This window comes from Cebus imitator, unplaced genomic scaffold (assembly GCF_001604975.1).
Source record: "Cebus imitator isolate Cc_AM_T3 unplaced genomic scaffold, Cebus_imitator-1.0 Scaffold13, whole genome shotgun sequence".
Taxonomy (NCBI): Eukaryota; Metazoa; Chordata; class Mammalia; order Primates; family Cebidae; genus Cebus; species Cebus imitator.
The window spans coordinates 6,468,122-6,491,648 of record NW_016107328.1 but is presented as its reverse complement, the minus strand read 5'-3'; the positions used below and the strand labels follow the sequence as shown (position 1 = coordinate 6,491,648).

General features: G+C 37.0%; 1 protein-coding gene across 19 annotated transcripts in view; it reads right to left on the bottom strand.

Moving 5' to 3' along the window:
• Window positions 1-23,527, bottom strand: part of CYRIB (CYFIP related Rac1 interactor B) — a 173,520-nt gene that overhangs the window by 27,161 nt on the left and 122,832 nt on the right. For 7 of the 19 annotated variants that reach the window (XM_037728541.1, XM_017499332.2, XM_037728555.1 and 4 more), the window contains one exon: window positions 8,188-8,270. The exons of 3 other annotated variants lie outside the window; for them this stretch is intronic. In XM_037728541.1, coding sequence (XP_037584469.1) covers window positions 8,188-8,260 — 73 coding nt within the window. In that variant the 5' untranslated portion in view covers window positions 8,261-8,270. Of the gene's footprint in view, window positions 1-7,198; window positions 7,282-8,187; window positions 8,271-23,527 lie in introns of all 19 variants that reach the window. 9 more of the 19 variants (XM_017499238.2, XM_017499297.2, XM_017499289.2 and 6 more) reach the window with 2 other exon arrangements.

Here is a 23,527-nt window from a genome sequence, read left to right as displayed (position 1 = left end):
GTTGCTGAAAACAAGATACTTCAAGCTACACTACAAGACGATTACTGAAATTTTGAAATACTAAAGGAAAATCTGAGTTCCTACACACTTGGGAGTAACAGAAAAATGAAGGAAGAATTACAGTTATAAAAAGCAGAATCAGGGACACAAACACATGGGCATTTTCACCACCTGTGGTGTTAGGTGCAAAACATATGTTAATGGATGACTAAATGTGGATTTCTCTCTGCTTGACTCAAGTTAACAGTTGCTTTTAATAATACTGGTCATTTGTTCTCTAAGGACAAATCTTTCTTATTTTAAGAAAAAAAGGGGACTCTAAGAAGAAATGAAGATTTTTTTTCATAAATCTTTCCAAGCAGGCCACATTCAACACCACAGGTAAGGCCTAAAGCACTTTATAAAATTATAAACATTATGATTATAATGTTTCAGAGAAAAATGACTGGCAGAATTCCTCCATGCTAAAATTTTCTCTTATGAGGGGAAAGGAATCAGTCCAAATTTGCAAGATGAAGTAGGAACATTTTTAATATGATCACACTGGTCTTTAAGTTGAAAAATGTTAACAAAAAAGAAGGTTTTTGATAAATCTTTGTCTACCAATCATATAAAACTAGTTAACTAGACTTTTCTGCTCCTTTTCATCTCACCACAAACACACAATGATGTTTTTATTCCTTTACTTAGAATATTGTAAAGAAACTTTGTTTACACATGAAACTGGGTGTAAAGATCCCTAAAAACTGTTAACTTTATTTTGTGCTTGGAGCAAGTCATAATTCAACCTGCCAAATAGTCAAAAATATACAAAATATTTTTTAAAAATCAACAATTACATTACCAAATTTTAAACTCAACATATGTAAAATAGTACTACAGCAACAATGATAAAGTAACATTCATATGCAAAGTCCACTTAAGAATGTGTTCACATATCTGTTCCTTCATTTTTCAAATTTCTTTTCAGAAATCATTTTTTTAGGAAGAAAATACTGCGACAAAATAATTATACAAGAGGAGCCAATTGAAAAATTAAAAAGACTCTCTATCCAAAGCTACAAAGGTATTATTACTAGGAACAAATACTGATATTGCAACTAAATGGTTAGCTTTCTTATAGATCAAGCTTTGTTATTTAGCAGTAATGACTTACTGCTAAATATTTTACATTTTGCCATATTTTCCAATGTAATAGACATACTTTTCTTTTTAAAAAATGCACACTTCATAACTTTTATACTTACATCAGATGTAGTAGAGAAAAATAATTTTTACATGCAAAAAACGACAGTCTTACAATATTTCATATGGAATTGTGAAACTACAGACATAACATCAATAGTAGACATGTATTTAGTTTGAATTCATGAAGTGGGAATTCATGACAAAGCACAATATTTTAGCTATCTATTATATATATCAAAGGTATTTGTGAAGTTTGAAAATGCTAGACTATGTATTTTGGGTGTGGTGACTAACTGTTAACATAAAAATGTGACACTGAGACTTACATACAAACGAAACATTATCAAGTAGACTTAAGTAGACCTTGTAAGTGGTTAATAACTAGTAAAGGTTTAATAAGTACCAAGAAATTTAAAAATAGAGAAGATTTAAGTTTCCCTTTAGGGTGAGAAAAACACCCAGCACCACAATGATTAAACATTTTTTAGACTGTCACAGGAAAGTCACATTTATAATTTTGAAAGCTGCTGAAGACTGCTGTAGAAATGGAGACAAACAGAAAATAGCAGACAGGTAAGCACTGCTTTACTGAAAGCAAGTCATGCAAAAGGGTGAAATACTAGGAAGGGGGAAAGGCTGGATAAAATAAAGCTTTTTTTATTTTCCCGAAAAACGGTACTATATAATGCAACCAAGACTTGTCACTTTGATTTTCCACAGAAAAAAATGGCTTTACTATTTCAAAAAAATAAAAACAAAAGTATCATTTAGACATTTCACGAAAGGACATTCAAAATTGTAAAATAATTTATCTACTACTGAGAGTAGACATATTCATTAATTATCGAGCTTAGTTTTTAAAGCTGTTCAAGGGAAATTAAGGCATGTTTCAATTGTTCTTATTGAAGATAAATTAAAAAATTGTAATAACTTCACACTAATTACCTTAAGGGGTGGAGGGTAGAAAAAGAGTCACTAAAAGTAACTGCTAAAATTGAAGTCATTATAATACAAAAGGAGGCAAGAACTATGAAATGAAAAAATAAAAATTATAATTGGGGTAAGAGATCTTTCTGCTTTAATTTTACAGTAATTCATTCAATAAATCTGTGTGATCTGCCTCTAAGTTACATCAAGACACAGGCCAGAATGTACAGTATGTACCACTGGTACATATGTAAACTCAGTACCTAGTAGATTTTCTATAATACATTTTGAATGAATGAGAGAGTACAGAGACATAAATAAGTCTCCAGCATGAATTAAGGAAGACTACTATGCATTTTGATCTCTGAATAAATATCACCCTATATCATTTTAGAAAAATAAATATAAGAAAGATGCCACCAGAATAAAGATATTTCAAAGTACAGGGCAAAAGCAATTGAAACTATGCAAGAGATAAATGAAAAAATAAGTGAAAATAGGTCCCAATATTTCTAAATGATAAAGGGAAACAAGTAACACAAAGGACACAAGAAATAGAGGAAATGTATGACTCAATAGAGAGGCACTCCAACAGAATCAGAGAAAATACATGCTATTTCTCCCTTAACAAATGACTAACTCTATTTACTCTCTTATGTTGATCTACCTGGAGATAAGTAAATCAAGTTTAACAAATACATACTGAACTTCTATCATTTAAAAAGCACTATGCTAAGATTGGGAAAGGACACAAAAAATAAATAGAAGTCTCTTTCCTCCCAAGAACTAGAATTTAGTGACCCAGTAGATATAGGAGTTACTCAGGTAAAGATTTGTCATTAGTATAAACTATAAATTAACATTTTGTTATAAAATGGGAAATTCCAAGAACCAGAAGAGGCTATAGAGGCCCCTATTCAGTGCCTTTATTCCATTTTTTTTTTTTTTTTTTTTAAGACAGGGTCTCACTCTGCCATCCAAGCTAGAGTGCAGTGGAGCAATCATAGCTCACTGCAGGGGCACGTGCCACCATTCTCAGCTAATTTTGTAAAAAAAAAAAAAAAATCCTTTGGACAGACAGAGTCTTACCATGTTGATCAAGGCTGGTCTCAAAGTCCTTGACTCAAGAGATCCTCTCGCTGTGGCCTCCCAAAGTGCTGGAATTATAGCCATGAGCCACTACACCTAGTTCCATTCAGAGCTTTTTATATGCTGTCATTAGCATAACTGCTGCCAAATTTAATGGAGCAATTTTGGGCTTATATTTTAATTGAACTATTATTAAATAAAAACAAAATCTGATCATATAGGTGTAATCTGTTCTAAGGAAAAAATCCTTCTATCAAGACTGAAAAATAATGTTTCACTGAATGCAGAAAAACATTTCACGCCTTAAGGTCTTTGTCTATGTTGTTCCTTCTTTCTACCGTTCTTCACTGTATTAGCTCAAAACATTCTAATTCACTCTCCAAAACCCAATTCAAATATCAACAGCAGAAAGTCTTCCATGAGGGGCCAAGTGCGGTGGCCCATACCTGTAATCCCAATACTTTGGGAGGCCAAGGTGGTGGATCATCTGAGGTCCGGTATTTGAGACCAGCCTGGGCAACACGGTGAAACCCCGTATCTACTAAAATACAAAATTAGCCAGGTATGGTGCTGCATGCCTATAATCCCAGCTACTGAGGAGGTTGAGGCAGGAGGCTGAGGATGGAGAATCGCTTGAACCCAAGAGGTGGAGGTTGCAGTAAGCCAAGATCATGCCATTGCACTCCAGTCTGGGTGACAGAGTGAGACTCCATCTCAAAAAACAAGGTCTTCCATGATGATTCCCAATCTGACTGACATTTAAAGTTAGTATCTTCCTGAGCTACACGTTGAAAATAATGTTTAAAATAAATAATGTAAGTAAAACTATGAGTTTTCTGGCAGGTGGGTGCCTGTAATTCCAGCTACTTTTGGGTTGGGAACTGAGGTGAGAAGGTCACTTGAGCCAGGGAGGTCGAAGCTACAGTGAGTTGAGATCACGCCACTGCACTCCAGCGTGGGTGACAGACGGACCCTGTCTCAAAAACAAAACAAAACAAAACAAAATTATGAGCTTTCAATTCTATCTTCTCCTACTAGATTGAGAGCTCCCAAAGGTATGGGTTGTATCTTAGTTATTTTGCATCCCCAGCACCTACTGGTATACAGGAGGCAAGCCATAAAGATATGTTGAACTGAAGTGAAAAACAGTTACAGGGGTTGAGAGGGGAGTAAATTAAGAGAGTAATGATTTACTTTAAATCATTTACTTTGCAAACTACAAGATTCCATTAAATCACGTTTCAATTTTATATATAATATGATACAAATAGCCAGGAAATCTGCATGAATTATTTCTATAGTCGCCCAACTGCAGAGATATACTGGGATAGACTTAACCAATTAGAATAATGGAAACAGTAAAACTAAATTACTCTGGTGACATGAATATTAAGGTGCATCTAGAAGTAAACAATGTAGAACTAATTACTCTAGCAAAAATAATGTGGCTATATCTTAAGTTACTGGGAACTAGCAAATCAATTATGTTGACAATTTTGGGTCTGCTACAAAACAGTATAAAACAGTTTAAGAGAGTACCCATCTGATGGGTCAAGGTCACTATAGTAGCTTAATGATAAGGTAAGCTTTCACAAATGCGCTATTTCCAAAAAGAAGAAAAATGTGCAAATGGATGGGAGATGAAATTAAGATAATGCCAATGTTAGAATCAAAAGAAAATGTATCTAAAAATCTACATAAGAAATAACAATGGGCAAACTCTAGTCTGGTATACGGTATGTCATCACTAAATTTCATTTATAGTACGCAAGCATAAAACCGAAAGATCTACATTGGCTGATATTGGCAACAATATCTGCCTTTACAGTTAACATTTTATATGTACTTCTATATTATTGGTTATTATTGTTGTTCGCAATTTTAACCATTTTCTGTCACTATTATTATTCAAATTATAACAATGTATCAGGTGCAGTGGCTCACACCTTTAATCCCAGCGCTTTGTAAGACCAAGGTGAGTAGATCACTTGAGCTCAGGAGTTTGTGACCAGCCTGAGCAACATGGTGAAACTCCATCTCTACCAAAAATACGAAAAATTAGCCAGGCTTGGTCGCATGTTCCTGTAGTCCCAGCTACTCTGGAGGCTGAGGTGGGAGGATCCCTTGAGCCACGGAAGCAGAGGTTGCAGTGAGTTGAGATAGAGCCAATGCACTCTGGCCTGGTGGAAAGAGTGAGACCCCATATCCAAAAAAAAAAAAAAAAAGTGTGTGATTGTGTGTCTGTGTGTGTCTGTGTGTGTGTGTGTGTGTGTGTGTATCTAAAATAATTCAAACACTCCCAGAAAATGGAAAGCCAAGACCAAGTAATCTTTTAAATACTACATTTAAATTCATGCTTCCCACTTGACCATAATATAATGCTAGGTTTACAAAAAGATCAAGTGCCAAGTCTTGAACAAGATCTTGACTGAATCAAAGCCAAGATTCTGTAAACATAAGGAATTTGAAACAAAGAGGAAAAGGGAGACAGAATAGCAGAAAAATACACAAGACCAAGTTGGAAACAGATGCAAATAAACTAAAATACAGCTCTAATGTAAGCTGCCTCATTTGAAAGAATATCTTCAAGTCAGCAATCTGCTCAACATCCCCAAGCTGATTAAAAGTCATGCTAAACATGCACTTAAAATAGCACTGGTAAATTGTTGAGAAGGGTCAAGAAAACTAATATTTAACTAATATTTAACAGTATTTCCCCTAAAAACTCAATTTCTTTTGAAACCCAATTTCATATGGACCTGATATTGATTTTACTATTCTTTACTAGCCTGTACACAGTACCCAAACTATAACAGATTCTTTATAGAAATGGAATAAAAGTCAAAAATAACCAGAGACCACAAATTATTCTACAAAATGAAGATAAGCTATAAACTGATGTGTTCACATGAACTGCCCTGGTTTAAAATGATTCATAAAATAGAATAAATTACATAAAATCATAAAAATTAAATTGAAGTTGCAGGAGAAGGCAATGACTTTCTGGGGGTTTATTTTAAATGATTTGCTGTTTTGTTTTTAAAATCAGAAAACACCTTAAATTTTAAGTATATAAAAATATGTTCAAACACTTTAACCTCAAATAAAAATGTAAGGGATCACATGATGTAAAACCTACGGAATACCTCTTCACCCTTTCCTAACAATTTTCTATTGATCAGTTAAAATAGCATCATTCACACTAAAACATCAATTTAATCATTTTTCTCAATTGGACAACCAGACAAGCTAAAGCGATATCAACAGCCAACAAAAGCAAAAGCTTTGCAACATGCATTGAGGTCAATGACACTTACCTGCCACTCTTAGACCATATTACAATAGGTCATGCAACATAAAACAAACAGAAGGCAAATTACTTAAAGGTCTGTGAACCCATTATTTTTCCTTTTATTTAGAGTTAGAAAAAATAAATTCCTGAAATAAATACATTGCATTTTTTTTTAACTTTTCAATTTATCTGCAAAGATTAAATAATTTAGGTTCACACTTACCTTTTAATATTATGCCCAAATTACTGAGCTCTGAATGGCCTTCATGAACAGATTGATATTTGAAATACTTAAATATGCACCCTAGAATAATTGAAACCTTGTCGATTTTTCTTGACTACAATAAAAGTTTTCCCCAAATACTGCTTCTATTAATAAATCTTGAGGTAGTATTTGACCTTTCCAACAAAATTTTTGCATAAAAATGTTTTCATTAGAGAACAGATCTCAAATTACAAAATAATCTCCAACTAAGAGATATAAAATCTCTTATAAAAACTCAAATAAAGACATTTTATTATCACAATTTAATCTATAAAATAGGACTTCCAGTTCTAGAAGGCACCAGAAATTTACCAACAATTCATAGCTCAGTCATGCAAAGCAGTTAAAAAGATGGCGAAGTGGAAACATTCATTTAGTGCAAGACAAACGCAGTCTACTGCAGGCAAAGAGAAATAGATATAAAATCATCTTCTCACTTTCAAAATCAAGGAAAAAATTTGGCCCCTGCTCAAGGTCTGTGCATGTCAAAACTTTAAGAAGATTCCCCATGTTAAGGTACCTGTCAAGACAAGAATGAGAAAAGAGAAAATATCCCTTTATAAAAAAGAACATCTGAAGTTTACTTAAAGAAAAATAGTAACAGGGAAAATGTTCATTAGGCCATGAATTCATTCTTCAGGTTACCCAGAATGTGCTCTGGCAGACAGCAAATCAGGTTCTCAAGGTGTTGGTATGTAGGACCTAGAGGTGAAATGTGGTTTTCCTGTACACAATGGCATAACTGTTGCTCTAATTCTTCTCAAAATTCTCCCAAGACAAGTTTCATTAATGGCCTTATAATGAAAAATTCTTTAAGTATTCCAATAGTGCTAATATTCTGAAAAAGAAATTTCTGATCAAGAATTATTTACATGTAATATTATCATAGCACTGAAATAACAATTTATTTCAAAGCCAAATATTAATACATTTGGCCACAGCTCACCTTTTCATCTCATCTTAAAACAGTATAATGTAAAACTTACTTCCTGCATGAGATTAAATAAAGCACATATTTCTAACCAAATTTGGATTGTTAATTTGTGGAGGTTATGGAGAGTACTGACTCAAGATATGCAGCACAATTCTGATTTTTAAAATAAAATTGTTATAGGATTATAAGTGAATATTGTTTGACATAGTCACTAAAGCATACTATTAGAATGTTCATCATAAGGCTGCTTGCTTCATGGACTAATGAAAGGACAGCACTCGCTACAGACTCAACATGATTTTAGCAAATGAAAAACTAAATTATACATATGATGGTGATGTTTGCCTACGATTAAGAAAAAAATCATGCAACCTTTGTTGATCCCCATGTTTAATTAACAAATATTCTGGCTGGCCTTCACTGTGGTGTGAGTATAATTCATCTTTCACCTTTACCATTATGCACCAGCTGTGAAGGGCTAAAGAGACTTACTTTCAAAGTCCAAGAAAAAATGTGCTGCATTGTGGTCTATGTCCCTGGTTAGCACCTTAATGAGATTACCCATGCCAGCAAACCTAAAAATAAAAATGGCAACATCATTTAGTTCCAGTAAAAAATTTTAAGCAGAGGCCTGGGATTTGGCAAAGGCTGGCTTGCTCATAATTATCAACAGGTGCAGGTTTATATGCTTTTGGCAATGAGAATTTGGAACAACAAAAGCACATTTGGCTCTGAGTTTATAGCTCCTGTCCCTCTTTTCCACATATCAAAAAACTTACATAAAGCAAGATGGGAAAAAAGATTAGATTTTGACATATAACTTGCAATATTTACATTTTATTGCTATCTATGTCAGTGTTACTCCTTTAAAATTTTTGAGGCATATATTTCTCAATTTAAATTAACAGCAAAACTAGATTTCTCAAATAAGTAAATACAGAGACCATTATTTTTTAAATAATAGGGATATTTTCCTTCTTGCAGAATCAAATCCTATTGGGAATACAAAGAACACAAACCACATTTAACCATTAAAGACTGAAGAAAGTTATTACCCATCTAAAAAAACTTTACCACACATAAAATATTTTTGATATCTTCTATCTCCTAAGATTAATCAAACATTTATTATTTAACTCTTAGACTGAATAATCAACTATATACAACTATACCATGTATGGAACTTAAAAGTTAACACAGCAAACAAGCACAACAGGGAGCCAGTAATTATCTCAAGTTACTAAGTTTGCAGAGGAAAAAAAGTAAAAATACAGCATTGGCATTAATGTTGCCCAAGATTTGCCATAATGCAGTGAGGATGAAAGTGGGAAATGGGGTCAGAACCAGGAAACCAGGTTCAAACCCGGAAGGTGGAGTGACAAAAGGAAGGCAAGCTATGTATCACAGCTACCCACATTCTCCTCCCTCCAATTGCTATACTTTTCCTCCAACTGCTGTATGTTTTTCTCCAAAGATCCCATTGCTGGCAAATGTAAATAATGCACAACATAAAACAACATTTTTATTAAGAAAAAAAAGACAACTTGCCACTCACTCTCATTACAAGAAGCTTGAAAAAAGTTAGCACTTCTTGTCACCTGTGGCATCCCCTACTTCTTACATCTACTCTCCAACATTAGCATTTGTTTCTAACTGTAAGCTTCCCATGAGGAAATAAATGCCTGGGTGTAATAGTTACTTGCTTTAGAGATCAAAGTCTGATGTATGGAATCACAAATTTTTTATAAAACGTTAAAAGCAATCTAATTTATTCACATATGGTAAGTACTAAATGGTTCTTCTCTTTTGAAACAATATTCCCCCAATGGGAGAGAGAGAGAGAGATCTATCTTCTTTTTGTATTAATATTTTTATGACACTGAATTTCAACGGTCTGATTTTGTACAATATTTTACACAAATGGATTAGGTGACATTAAAGCTAAAAGAGAAATATTTAATATTTAATCTTAATTACCTTATACATTGTAAAACATTTAGTAATGCCAAGCTTTTATATTAAAGGAAAGGAAAAACATTTTTCTTAAATCATCACACCCAAATAATTACCTCAAATTGGTTACTAAAGTTATTCAATAGATTTTGGAAGAAACCATTTGGAAGTAGCATATTTCACAGCTTTAATTTTTAAAAGCTTTCCAACATACATGGAATGACTGTTTCCAAATACATACAAATTTTCTCACTAACAAGAACTGAAACCAAAATTTTTAAAAATTACCTAGTGGTATCAAAACTGTAACTACAAATGAAAAATATATCATGGGAATGGACTGTAATTATTTTAGTAGGAAAAAGGCAGCACACCATTTGGTTTTAGGAGTTTGATCTATGGAATCAAACCAGAAATTCAACTCTAGCTTACTAGCTGTCTGACCTTAAGGATGGTGGTTAACCCTTCTGAGGACTCATTTCTTGATTGGTAAAACACAGATAATTATAGTAACTATCTTAAATGCCTTTTATGAGGGTTAAATGAGATTAAGCACTGACTCACTCAGCTTAGTGTCTGGCACACAGAAAACATTTAATAAATATTCGCTGTTGCTGTAATTAAAACCTAAATATCACAAAACAACCTTTTAAAAGTAATAATGGCTCTATTTATTTCAACATAAACCTGAGTCTTTATCAACAAATTTCAATATTATAAATCAGAACAAAGCCCATATTTGTCAAGAATGTTGCTGGAATGTTGTCCTAAAATTAGTAGTATTAACAGGAAACCATCATCAGGTATGAAGAGGGAGATTAGGTTTCCTTACCTTTTTACCTGTATGCACCCAGTCCAACCTTGGGGAAAATTTTGGAACTAGCCAGGTATGTCTGCTCCATTTTCCTACAGATCCTTCTGTAAACTTCTTCCTCTGTATATGGTCCTTCTTTCCAGGCACCCCAGGCTAATGTGATCCTCCACTCCTCATACTTGGGAGTATGACCACTACATCAGACTTGGTCCTGACCTATTTACTCTCATAAGAATTGAGAATTTCTTGCCTCTTTACACCATACACAGATACTTAGATTGAAAATGGCTCAGTTTATCTAACACAGTGTTTCTCACTATTAACATTTTGGGCTGAGGAGCTCTTTTGTTATGGGAGTCTGTCTCTCATTATAGGAAAAACAGCAATATCTTGGGCTTGAATCTACTAGACACCAGTAGCTGCCCCCCATACAAGCTGTGACAATCAAAAATGCCTCTAGATACCGCCAAATGTCTCCTGGGGGCAAAATCACCCCTAAGAACCACTACAACAACTGCTGTCCAGTGCAGAAGTTCCCTCTACCACACAGCACACAGGACAGATGCTACGTAGGCAGCCCATATCACAATGTCTCTTTGAACAGAAAGTCATGAAGTTTTCAAAGACCTAAAAACAGTTAGTTCCACTGCAACATTATCGGTTCTCCTATCCTGTGTAAGAATAAACAAAAAATTAAAACCATAATCCTATCTTACTATATTTTAACCCGGTCAAAAACCAAAATAAACCCTTCTGTCCTCTCGCTGTGACTGCCTTCAACTAATCATCAGCTTAGGTAGGGCCAGACTGCCTGGGTCTGAAACCCAGCTCTGCCACTCCCAAGCTTTGTGACTTTAGTCAAGTTTTTTTTTTTTTAACTTCTCCATTCCTCAGTTTTCTCAGGTATAAAAGGTACATAATAATAATATTCACCTCAGAGCATTCCTAAAATCATTAAATGGGCTAATATAAGCACAGCATTTAGTTCCATACCCGGCAGTTTATTTACTATTACTGTTGCAGCTGTCAGAGCAACCTAACTGCAGGCTCTGTTCCCAGTAGCAGAGCCTATGGAATGTCAGGCGTGGGCAGATGCCACAGTCATACTTCCTGCCATACAGGATGACAGTCTGTCACAAGAGAATGAACCAATATTACAGTGCAAAGTGTTAGAAAGTGTCCTGGAGTCATTAATTTCCATTCATTCCCAAGTTCCAGCTGTCACTTCTCTCGGTCAGTCTGCTTGACTTTCCTCTGGTTTTAAGACATCCTAGTTTCTTTAAACCAATATCCCTTTTAGCTATTTAGCTGAGTTGGATTTCTGCCACATTCATCTAAAGAAGTCTAGTAAGATTTCTAAGTTTCGAATGAATAAATACATTTGACATGAATGATACCAAAGGATTTAAGATTTTAAAAGTCTATATAAAACTTGACCCAAAACACTATTGATATGTTTTAGTGGTACTAATTTAAGGTAAATAACGAATATTATCATTTAGAATAATAAACTAAGCCTTACTATCTGAATTTAGAAGGAAAAGGCTAAAGAATTCTCTTTCAAATTATTTTTTATTGCAATCCTTGGATTTAAACTAAATATTGCATTTACTAAATAAGCTAAAAAACAATTTAACACAAATACATGGAATCCAGACACAGTTTACTCAAGAGTTGTCCTATGTCTGGTGAAATATTTTCACTATGAGCCCTTAGATACTTATTTCCATGTTGACAACTTATCTGGAAAGGAACATGCCCTTCCTGGCCGGTAGTCTGTGGAATGTATTTTTAGGCTCACAAAATGCACTTAAATACATTAGACCATCTTCCCATAAAACATTGAAAATTAAGTTTCCTTACAGAATAACAGAAGCCAATAGAAACAGAACTATATGCTACAATTACTATAGTATTTCCTCTCTCTAGAAACTTCCTAAGAGATGTTGTTACTTCACTTTTTCCTGCTCAAGTACTTTTTAATGCTGTCTCTTCTTCCTAGAATGCTAGACCCAAAGATTTTCCCATGGTTGGCTTCTTTCCATCCTTCAGGGTTCATGTCAAAAGGCATCTCTTTGAAGACGTTTTTCTGCCAATCTTCTCAAAGGAGTTGCACTGGCTGTAACTTGTACCAGTGATAATCTTCCACCTACCTCTTCACACAGCTTATTTCTTCAGCATGCTTCTCACAATCTGAATTACTCTAATTGTTTAGTGTCAGTTTTCCTCACATTCAGCTTATAAATGTGTAAGTGGCCCGTGAGAAGGAAGGGGAGGGTAGAAAGGTAAAAAACACATTGACCAGCCTCACTTTAAATCAGGATTTCTTAAACTCAGCACTACTAACATTTGAACTATACAATTCTTTGCTGTGGGGGACTGCCTAATGCCTTGTGGGTTGTTTAGCAGTATTCCGGGCCTCCGCCCACTAGACCATTCTTATCACCCCTGCTGTTAGCTGTGACAATCAATAACGCCTCCAGACATTGTCAAATGTCCCCTGGGAGGCAAAATTGCCTGTGTTGAGAGCTTCTGCTTTTAATAAAGGGCTACCAACCTGAAGTGAACTCTCAGTTTTGCTACCTCATTCAATCTCCTCTCCCACTTTCCCAGGTGATTATTCCACATATTTAAAAAAAAAAAAAAAAATCTTATCTTCCTCATGATCTCTTTTAAAAAGAAAGAGAGAGAGAGAGAGAGAGGGAGGGAGGGAGGGAGGGAGGGAGGGAGGGAAGGAAGGAAGGAAGGAAGGAAGGAAGGAAGGAAGGAAGGAAGGAAGGAAGGACGAACGAACAGACAACAAACCCCCAACAACCCATCCTCCATTCTCACTTGCAGGAAATGACCTCACTATTTTTCACACATGAAACACAGAAACATCTATCTTTTCTACTACTACTCTTTCTTCATGAGTAACCACACGCCCACCCCCTGTACCTGTTTCCTGAAGGACCACCTTTCCTCTGAGGCACCACTTCTCCCACCTGCCTTCGTTTGCTCAAGGACTTCATGTGCCCTCTACTACAATATTACCTTTCCTGTCCCCTTTATAGCAAGACTTGTCAAATGAACTGTCTGTAGCTGTTTCTTTCCACTTTTCAAACCCTATTCTTTCAACTCATTCCAATATGGCTTTTATGCACACTACAATAAAGCTGTCCCTGTCAAGGACATCAAAACTTACATTTGACTAAACCTAAAAGACAATTCTCACACTTCAACTTACTGAACTAGCAGCTCTTGACCTAGTTAATCACCCACTCCTTCCTGAAAACACTTTCTTCAAATTTTGACATTCTACACAATATATTCTCCTGAGTTTCCTTCCTACTTCAGTTTTTCTTTTTCAGTACCCTTCTGTTCAGCACATATGCATTTATCTCTCCCATCTTAAAACATAAACAAGTTCCTTGATTCTATTTCCCTCACCAATTCCCACCCTATTGCCTTGCTTCTCTTTGCAGCAAAATTCCTTAAAAGGAATAGTCTAACACTCAGCATCTTATATTTCTCTCCTTTCATTCTCTGTTAAACCTGCTGCAATGTGGCTTTTATCCCCATTCCCCACCATCAAAACTGCACTGGGAAGGCCATCAAGTAACTTCCATGTTGCTAATTCCAATGTCCATACTCATCCCTCACATCTTACCTTGCCTGTCAAGAGCATCTGCCCTGACACTCTCCTCATCCTTCTCAACACACTTGTCATTAGCTTAAAGGGCAGCATGTCTCACCTCCCCTACTGCCACACCTCCCTACTTCTAGCCACCCTCACTTCTTGCCAGGGTTGCTGGTCTCCCTGTTTCCATCCCAGTCTCCTCCTACAATCTCTTCTACTTATATAGAGGCAAAGCACTCTTTTAAACATATAAATCATCTTTTATCTGCTCAAAGTCATGCAATGACTTACCATCACGCTCAGAATAAAATCCAAATCTTTTACCAGGTTGATATGATTTGAATTTGTGTCTCTGTCCAAATTCAATGACAAATCAAAAGACAATGGGGAAAATGCCTCAAAGGCATCTCAGAGGCCTTTGTGACAGCCCCTCCCATCACAGACTCAGAAGTCTAGGAGGGTAGAATGGTTTCACAGGCCAGGTCCAGGGCCTGGCTGCCCTGGGGACACTGCTCCCTGCATCCCAGTCACAGCTAAAAGGGTCCTAGATTATGTCTCAAGCTGCTGTTCCAGTGGGTACAAACCACGAGCCTTGGCAGCTTCCATGGGTGTTAAACCTGCAGGTGTGCAGACAGTAGGAGTTGCTGAGGCTTGGGAGTCTCTGCCTAGATTTCAGAGGATGTATGGAAATGCCGGGATGTTCAGGCAGAAGTCCACTCCAGGGGCGGAGCCCTCATGGAGAACCTCTACTGGCGCAGTATGCTGGGGAAAAGCAGGGTTGAAGTTCTCACACAGAGTGCTTATTGGGGCACTGCCTAGTGGAGCTGCGAGAAGAGGGCTACCATGCTCCAGACCCCGGAATGGCAGATCCACCAACAGCTTGCACCATGCGCCTAGAAAAGCCACAGAGAATAGCCATAGGAGGTGAGACCTGTAGAGCAAGAGGGGCAGAGCTGTACAAGGCCTTGGGAGCCCACCCCTTACATCAGTGTGACCTGGATGTGAGACATGGAGTCAAAGGAGATTATTTTGGACCTTTAAGATTGAACAACTGCCCTGCTAGGTTTCAGGTGTGCATGGAGCCTATATCCCCTTTGTTTTGGCCTATTCCTCCCTTTTGGAATGGGAGTACTTAGATATTGCCTCTACCCTCATTGTATCTTGGAAGTGACTAACTTCGTTTTGATTTTAAAGACTCATAAGTAGACAGGACTTGCCTTGTCTCAGATGAGACTTTGGACTATGGACTTAATATGGAGTTAATGCTGAAATGAGTTAAGACTTGGGGGACTGCTGAGAAGGGTTGGTTGTATTTTGTAATGTGTGAGAAGGTCATGAGATTTGGGAGGGGCCAGGGGCAGAAGAATATGACTTGAATTTGTGCCCCCACGCAAATCTCATGTCGAATTACAATTCCTAGTTTTGGAGGAGAAGGCTGCTGGGAGGAGAATGGATCATGGGGCTGGACTTCCCCCTTGCTTTTGATAGTGAGTTCTCATGAGGTCTGGTTGTTTTAAAGGGTGGGGCACCTCCCCCATCTCTCTTCCTCCTGCTCCAGCCATGAAAGACGTGCCTCCTTCCTTTTCCCCTTCCATCATTCCAAGTTTCCTGAAACCCCCGCCCCCAGCCATGTTTCCTGTACAGCTTGCAGAACCATGAGCCAATCAAACCTCTTTTCTTTAGAAATTATCCCATCTCAGGTAGTTCTTTATAGCAATGTGAGTACAGACTAATACAGAGGTCCTACAACATCTTACATAATCTACCCCTGACATACTCTGGCTTCATCTCCCTTCACTCTCTACTGCACACAGCCTGCTTGCAGTTTCCGCTGTTCAGTAAGGCCTCACCTCTTCAGAGAGAATCCTTGGGCTACCTACCAATCTATAACTTCCCCTTCCACCCTCCTCTCTATCCCCTTCCCAAACTGATGGTCTGCACCATCTAACACATATTCCTATTATTCTTATCTATTTACTCTGTCTTCTGAGAAGAAGGCAGGAGCTTTGTTTTGTATACCACTCTATCGTGAGCACCTAGAACACTGCCTGGGATATAGTTGGTTTTCCTAAGTATTTGCTGAAAAAATTTATGATTAAAAACAGAAAGAGAGGCTGGGCACAGTGGCTTACACCTGTAATCCCAGCACTTTGGGAGGCCGAGGTGGTTGGATCACCAGGGGTCAAGAGTTCAAGACCAGGCCAACGTGGTAAACCCTCATCTCTACTAAAAATACAAAAATTGGCTGGGTGTGGTGGCAGGCACTTGTAATTCCAGCTACTCAGGAGGCTGAGGTAGGGGAATTGCTTGAATCAGGAGGCAGAGATTACAGTGAGCCAAGATCGTGCCACTGCACGATGAGCAAAAGAGTGAGACTCCATCTCAAAATAAAATATCCTAGAATCCTTAAGAATTCCACTTTGCCTGTGATCTCTAAATGGAAAAACAAAGCCTAGATGACAGCACATCTGTTTACAGAATGGTGTGCTCAATATTCTAAGTCCACTATTAAGACCTACTCCTCAGAAAAAAAAAAAAAATCATTTCAATAAATTACTGCTCACTGACAATGCACTTAGTCACCCAAGAACTCTAACAGAGATGAATAAGGAGATGAATGGTGTTTTCATGCTGCTAACACAATATCCACTGTGCAGCCCATGGATCATGGAGTAATTCTGACTTTTAAGTCTTACTAATTAAGGAATACATTTCTTAAAAGCTAAATCTGTCATAGATACTGATTCTTCTGATGGATCTGAGCAAAGCAAATTGAAAATCTCCTGTAAAGGATTCACCATTCTAGATACCATTAAGAACCTTTGTGATTCATGGGAAAGGATCAAAACAGTAATAGGAGTTTGAAAGAAGTTGATTTCAACTCTCACAGATGACTGTGAGGGGGTTCGAGACTTCAGCGGAGAAGGGAATGGCAGATGTGGTGGAAATACCAAGGGAACTAGAGCAGAAGTTCATCTTAGAAGGGCCTTAAGATGTGACTGAATTGCTGTAATCCCATGATTACGACAATCCCGTGATAAAAACTTGAGTGGATAAGGAGTTGCTTATTATGGATAAGTAAAGAAAATGGTTTCTTTCCTTTTCTCTTCTTTTTTTGGAGACAGAGTTTCACTTTGCCATCCAGGCTAGAATGCAGTGGCACAATCTTGGCTCACTGCAACCTCCACCTCCCAGGTTCAAGCAAGTCTTGTGCCTCAGCCTACTGAGTAGCTGAGACTACAGGTGCACACCATCATGCCCAGCTGAATTTTTTGTATTTTAGTAGAGATGGGGTTTAATTATGTTGCCCAGGCTGATCTCGAACTCCTGAGCTCAGGCAATCTGTCCACCTTGGCCTCCCAAAGTGCTAGGATTATAAGCGCAAGCCACCACGCCCAGCCAAAAATGGTTTCTTAGGATGAAATCTACTCTTGGTGAAGATGCTGTTTAGACCGTTAAAATGAGTATTACATCAAGAAAGCTGAAAAAGCACTGGCAAGGTCTGAAAGTACTGACTCCAATTTTGAAAGTTCTATTGAGGGTGAAATGTTATCAAACAGTATCACACGCTACAGAGAAATCTTTCATGGAAGTGTCAACTCGAGGCAAACTTCATTGTTATCTTATTTTAAGAAATTGCACAGCCACCCAACTTTCAGCAACTACTACCTTGATCAGTCTGCAGCCATGAACATCCAGGCAAGACTTTCCATCAGCAAAAAGGTTAAGACTTGCTGAATGAAGGCTCAGATAACTGTCAGCATTTTTAATTAATAAAGTATTTTTAAATTAAGGTATGCACTTTGTTTTTTAGACATAATGCTATGGTACACTTAATAGACTACACTACAGTATAAGTATAACCTTTATATTCACTAGAAAACCAAAAAATCTACACAACTCACTTTATTGCAGTGGTCTGGAATGGAACTCACAATATCTCAGAGGTAGGTCTGTATATCCTTTGAGAGACTGTGTGACTCCAAAATAGAAATAAGAAAAAAATAGAGACTAGCCTATATCATAATTCCAATCTTTGTAAAACAGAACAGCATAATGTTAAACATAATAAGCTTTAAAACGTAGGTTTAAGTTTTAATTAATTTGTTCTACACAGTCAGTTCTCCAATAGAGTCCTATTTGAAAGCTCTTCACATCTTCTGAGAAGGAATTAAAGCAGATTGTCAATTCTGTCTGTCAAAATTTTATGAGGACAAACTCCAAAATTAATTACAACAGTATCACCTTCAACCCACGTAATATAATAAAGAATGAAAAATATGAACTGTTAGAGAAAAAAGGAGATACTCAAAACATATTTTGTTCTACGAAAATTTCAAAACAGATTTCAGAAGAATGTTTTATGACACTGTATGACATTATGACACTGTATTAATATCCTACACCTTCAAATCTATGGTAATTAAAAATGTGTGAATACTTACCAAAATTATCACTAAAAAGTCGCAATCATTTTTAGTGCTGAAGAGTAGTAATTTCTAACATTTATCTAAGCTGTGAATCCTAGGCAAAAAGGTCTTCTAGAAAACATCTTACTATAAAATAGTCTTGAGTTATTTTCCGTGCAAAAAAATTACTTAATATTAAATATGCTATTTTTGTCTTGCACATCAGATATTGAGACATGTGAAACCTAGTGGAATCTAAATTTGAGATGATGGATTAATGTGGAATTCAACTGTTTCTGCTTTATTTATCTGCCAAGAAATTTCTGACTGGGCAAGATGGCTCACAGCTATAATCCCAGCACTTTGGGAGGCCAAGGAGGGAGGAATGCTTGAAGCCAGGAGTTCAAGACCAGCCCAGGCAACAAAGTGAGACCCTGTCTCTACTAAAGATAAAAAAGTTTAGCTGGGCACAGTGGTGTCCCCCTGCAGTCCTAGCTACTTGGGAGGCTGAGGCAAGAGGATTGCTTGAGCCCAGGAATTTGAGACTACAGCTCACTAGCCAGTATCATGCCACTTTACTTCAGCCTGGGAGACAGAGTGAGACCCTGTCACTTAAACAAGTTAATTAATTAAAAACATAGAAATTTCTGGTGCTCATATAACACACACAGTGAACCCTAAAAAATATTAAGAGAATGGAAAATCAATACTGAAAAGTATGATGCAATTGTCATTGACAATGGAACAAAATGATGAAGGCCAATTATAACAAAGACATAAAATAAAATATTTTTATAAGTAAAAATATAGTGAATTGCTTTCCTAATTCTCCATCCAAAGACATACCACAAAATATAATATGAGATTCTGAAACTGCTTTGTTATACTTGATCAGCAGCTATCATATATTTTTAAAGGCTGCCTTAACATTTAAAAAGCATTAATACTGTGCTCTGAAGATAATGCCAACAGAAAAAAATTACTAATAAGCAATTCTTTCAGAGAAAGTAATCCACCTGCTGGCATCTGCTTAATAAGTAATAAAATTGATGGGCTCTTAGAGAACAATTACAGAAATACGATATGATGCATTTGGAAAAGCTTCTTTTGATTGATCTGCTCCATGGGAAATGCTGAAGATAGGTAGATGCAATCAAAGGTTAAAAGAAGGCAGAAAGTTGCACAGCTTTGCTATCCTGAAAAGGCACTTTAAACTGCCTCTCATCATTCCACTGCCACATTTCTAGATCTAAGACTTGATGGTGAACATTTCTTAAGTGACTGTAGAAAGCAGCACGTACAAGCTAAAATAGTAACAACTTTACAAAGACTTACATCATATCAGCAATCTCAGTAACCCTTCTGAAATATTCAGGGCACCATCTACATCAAATATTGCCCAAAGTCTGTTTATTGAACTGCTTCTAAGAAACCGTATCATCACTTGAAAGCAGGTTGGGCACAGTGGCTCATGCCTGTAATCCCCCCACTCTGAGAGGCCGAGGCAGGCGAAACACTTGAGGTCAGGAGTTCAAGACCAGCCTGGACAACATGGTGAAACCGTGTTTCCACTAAAAATATAAAAAATTAGCTGGGTGTGGTGGCACGTGCCTGTAGTCCCAGCTACTCGGGAGGCTGAGGCACAAAAATCTTGAACTCGGGAGGTGGAAGCTGCAGTGAGCCAAGATCACACCACTGCACTCTAGCCTGGGCCACAGAGCGAGACTGTCAAAAAAAAAAAAAGGAGAGAGAGAGAAAGAGAAAGAAAAGAAAATGTCACCAAATGGGAATCGAAAGGTGGGAAGAAGAAAATCAAAGGGGTCTTTCAAGTCCTGTCATAATTTCCTCCAGCAGCAAGACAGCTAGAGCACTAAGCTCTAGCTTCTTGTGGAACTCCCAGCAGCAGTGCATTCTCTAGCGCCATTCAAAGGTCTGAGACTCCAGGCCTATCATCTTCCTTTAAGCTCCTAAATTCTCCCAAATCCATCTCTTCCCTTTTGTTCCCTCAGCCCAAAAAGTAACTGCTGCTTCTTGTGGTTTCTATTAATATCTAAGTTACCTCAGGCATCTCTTTTGGCTCAGCTTCCAACACTTGTGAACTAAATACATATATTAAAATCCCTCATTTAAAAATGGTTCTGCTTTCCTGGTTGGAATTTGACTGATGTCAGTGAATTTCTAGAGAATAGCTTAATCCTTAACCTTACTAACACTATCTAACTCATCGCTATCAAGTACCAGTTTAGCGATTAATAAAGTGGTCCTTTCATTCTCCATCTTTTGTGAAATGTAAGTAAGATTCAGAGCGATTAGCGTAACAGGATTCAGGTATTCCTGGGTGCCAGTGTTAACAGCAACACAGAAATACTAAAATCTCCCCATGAATCCCTAGCAAATATCAAGATCAATATATTTTAATTTTAGCTACTAAATTACATGCAGTTAAGTTATGTGACTTAAATAAATGTGACATGAATGAACAATAGAATGAAAACTGGGAGACTTGATTTCTGGTTCTGACTCTATCACAAAATGTGTGACTTTATACAAGTCAATTTACTTCTTAGACTAAATCTCTTACCCAGCTTCTGGCTATTATTCTACATCCATTCCACTGCACCTTACCTAATGCTGACACCTAGTGGATGGATATACTTAGACTTCATATTACAGAATGAAAAATCGTATTTCACCTATTTCTATTGGGTCATGGGCAATGGATATAATAAATTAGGAAACCAACACTGTTCCTTACATGGAAGTGAATCACAGTATTAGATCAGACTGTCACGGAATCTTTTGAGTCTGATTCAAAGGTTACTGGCACTTTTCCATGATTCCAGCCATAAAAAGTTAAACCACCTTTTATGTCATTTGCATTCTGAGCCCTAGCAGTGCAGAAAGGTAGAAGTGGGGCTGACAAAACAAAAAAATAAGGATCATAAGTGGCAAAGGAAATGCATATACACTTCACAGATGGCTCATGTAAACATATAATACAAAGAGGTGCTACTGATAATCAAGAAACTACAAATGTAAATATCAGTGAAACATTTCAGACTCTAAAAATTAAACTTGAGGTTTTGGAGGACAGGAAAAAGGAGGTAGATAAAAGAAGAGTTTAACTACCAATGCAAATTAGTGTGAGAACCACATATTTAGACCATGAAAGCATAAAAGCACATCCTGCTACAATGGCTTGCATCGAGCACAGACAAAGACTCTGAGAAGGGCTAGCACAAAGTCTTAAGGCAAGTAATACAGAAGTTTCTGGAATGAGATGTGATGGAAATATGCAAAACAAACAACTCAAAATGACCTATTTTATGAGGACTGACTGTGAAAGTTTCTCTTGAAAATGCACTATCATTAGACAAATATAGTATTGTGAATTTATTTTGCAAACAACATTATTTTAAAATCTATGAATGCAAAATAAAAAATTTTATTTCAATTAACTTTCCTCCCCTTCCCTCCTCTCTCACTGAAGATAATCAGTATTTTTTTTTTTTAAGTATTAAACAGAGATGGAGGTCTCACTATGTTGCCCAGGCTGCTTGAACTCCTGGCCTCAAGGAATCCTTCCATCTCAGATTCTCCAAGTGTCGGGATTACAGGCATGAGGCCTTTTTTATTTTTTCCAATATGGTTTCCTTGCCAAACATATTTTAAGATTTTTATTCCAAAGGTATGTATTCATCATAAACAATACAGGATTATTCTGCTTTTCAATCTGCATACATGATATACTATGCATATTCTTTCAAAACTGGATTTTCTCAATCAATGGTTTTTAAAAATTAATATGTTCATTCATTTTAGCTATTACGTATTATTCAATTATTCAGGGAAACCCATTTACTTATTCATTCCTCTATGACGGACAATGAGACTGTTTTCCACTTTTAAATACTAACGGTTATGCTTTACACCTCCATACACACACTACATATACTTAAGCTCATGTACAAGATTTCTACAGGGTAGCTATCTAAAAATGAAAAGGCAACTGTAACATTACTAGACGGTGCTAAATTGCTCTCCTAAGTACTTCCATCAATTCTGTTCCACAGGTCGAAAGATTTCCTTTTTCCTGTCCTCCAAAACCTCAAGTTTAATTTTTAGAGTCTGAAATGTTTCACTGATATTTACATTTGTAGTTTCTTGATTATCAGTAGCACCTCTTTGTATTATATGTTTACATGAGCCATCTGTGAAGTGTATATGCATTTCCTTTGCCACTTATGATCCTTATTTTTTTGTTTTCTCAGCCCCACTTCTACCTTTCTGCACTGCTAGGGCTCAGAATGCAAATGACATTTCCCAGACATCTTTGCCAGCTGGCTTCCTGCTAGATTATGTCAATAGAAGGCACCAGAGGGTGAGAAGACAGGAGAAGAGAGACGTTATTGATTAGAACAGGCTGGCAGTTGTAGGAGCACTGTGAATAGGGTGATCCCAGCATCCAATACCCTAATGAGGGACAGGTGCAGCCTGTAGGGTCCAGCCTAGTGGGTGGCAGCAGCTTGTCTCTGGTAATAGCAGCATCACAATTTATTTTTTTCTTTTTTTGAGACAGAGTCTTGCTCTGTCGCCCAGGCTGACGTGCAGTGGCATGATCTCGGCTCACTGCGGCCTCTACCTCCTGGGTTCAAGTGATTCTCCTGACTCAGCCTCCTGAGTAGCTGGGACTACAGTTGCACGCCACCATGCCCAGCTATTTTTTTTATTTTTAGTAGAGACGGAGTTTCACCACGTTGAGCAGGATGGTCTCAATCTCCTGACCTCGTGATCCTCCCGTCTTGGCCTCCCAAAGGCCTGGGATTACTGGCGTGAGTCACCGCACCCGGCCCATCACAATTTCTTATTTTATCTTTGCTACTCTGTTCTCTCACTTGTTCCTTTTGCTCTTCCAGCTTTTCTAATATCTTTGTAAACAATCTTCTATATTAATTGTTTGAAATATACAGAGTGATAAGTTCCTTAACTTATTTCAACTGTCATACTACTCTTTTTTTTTTTTCAAATTGAGTTTCA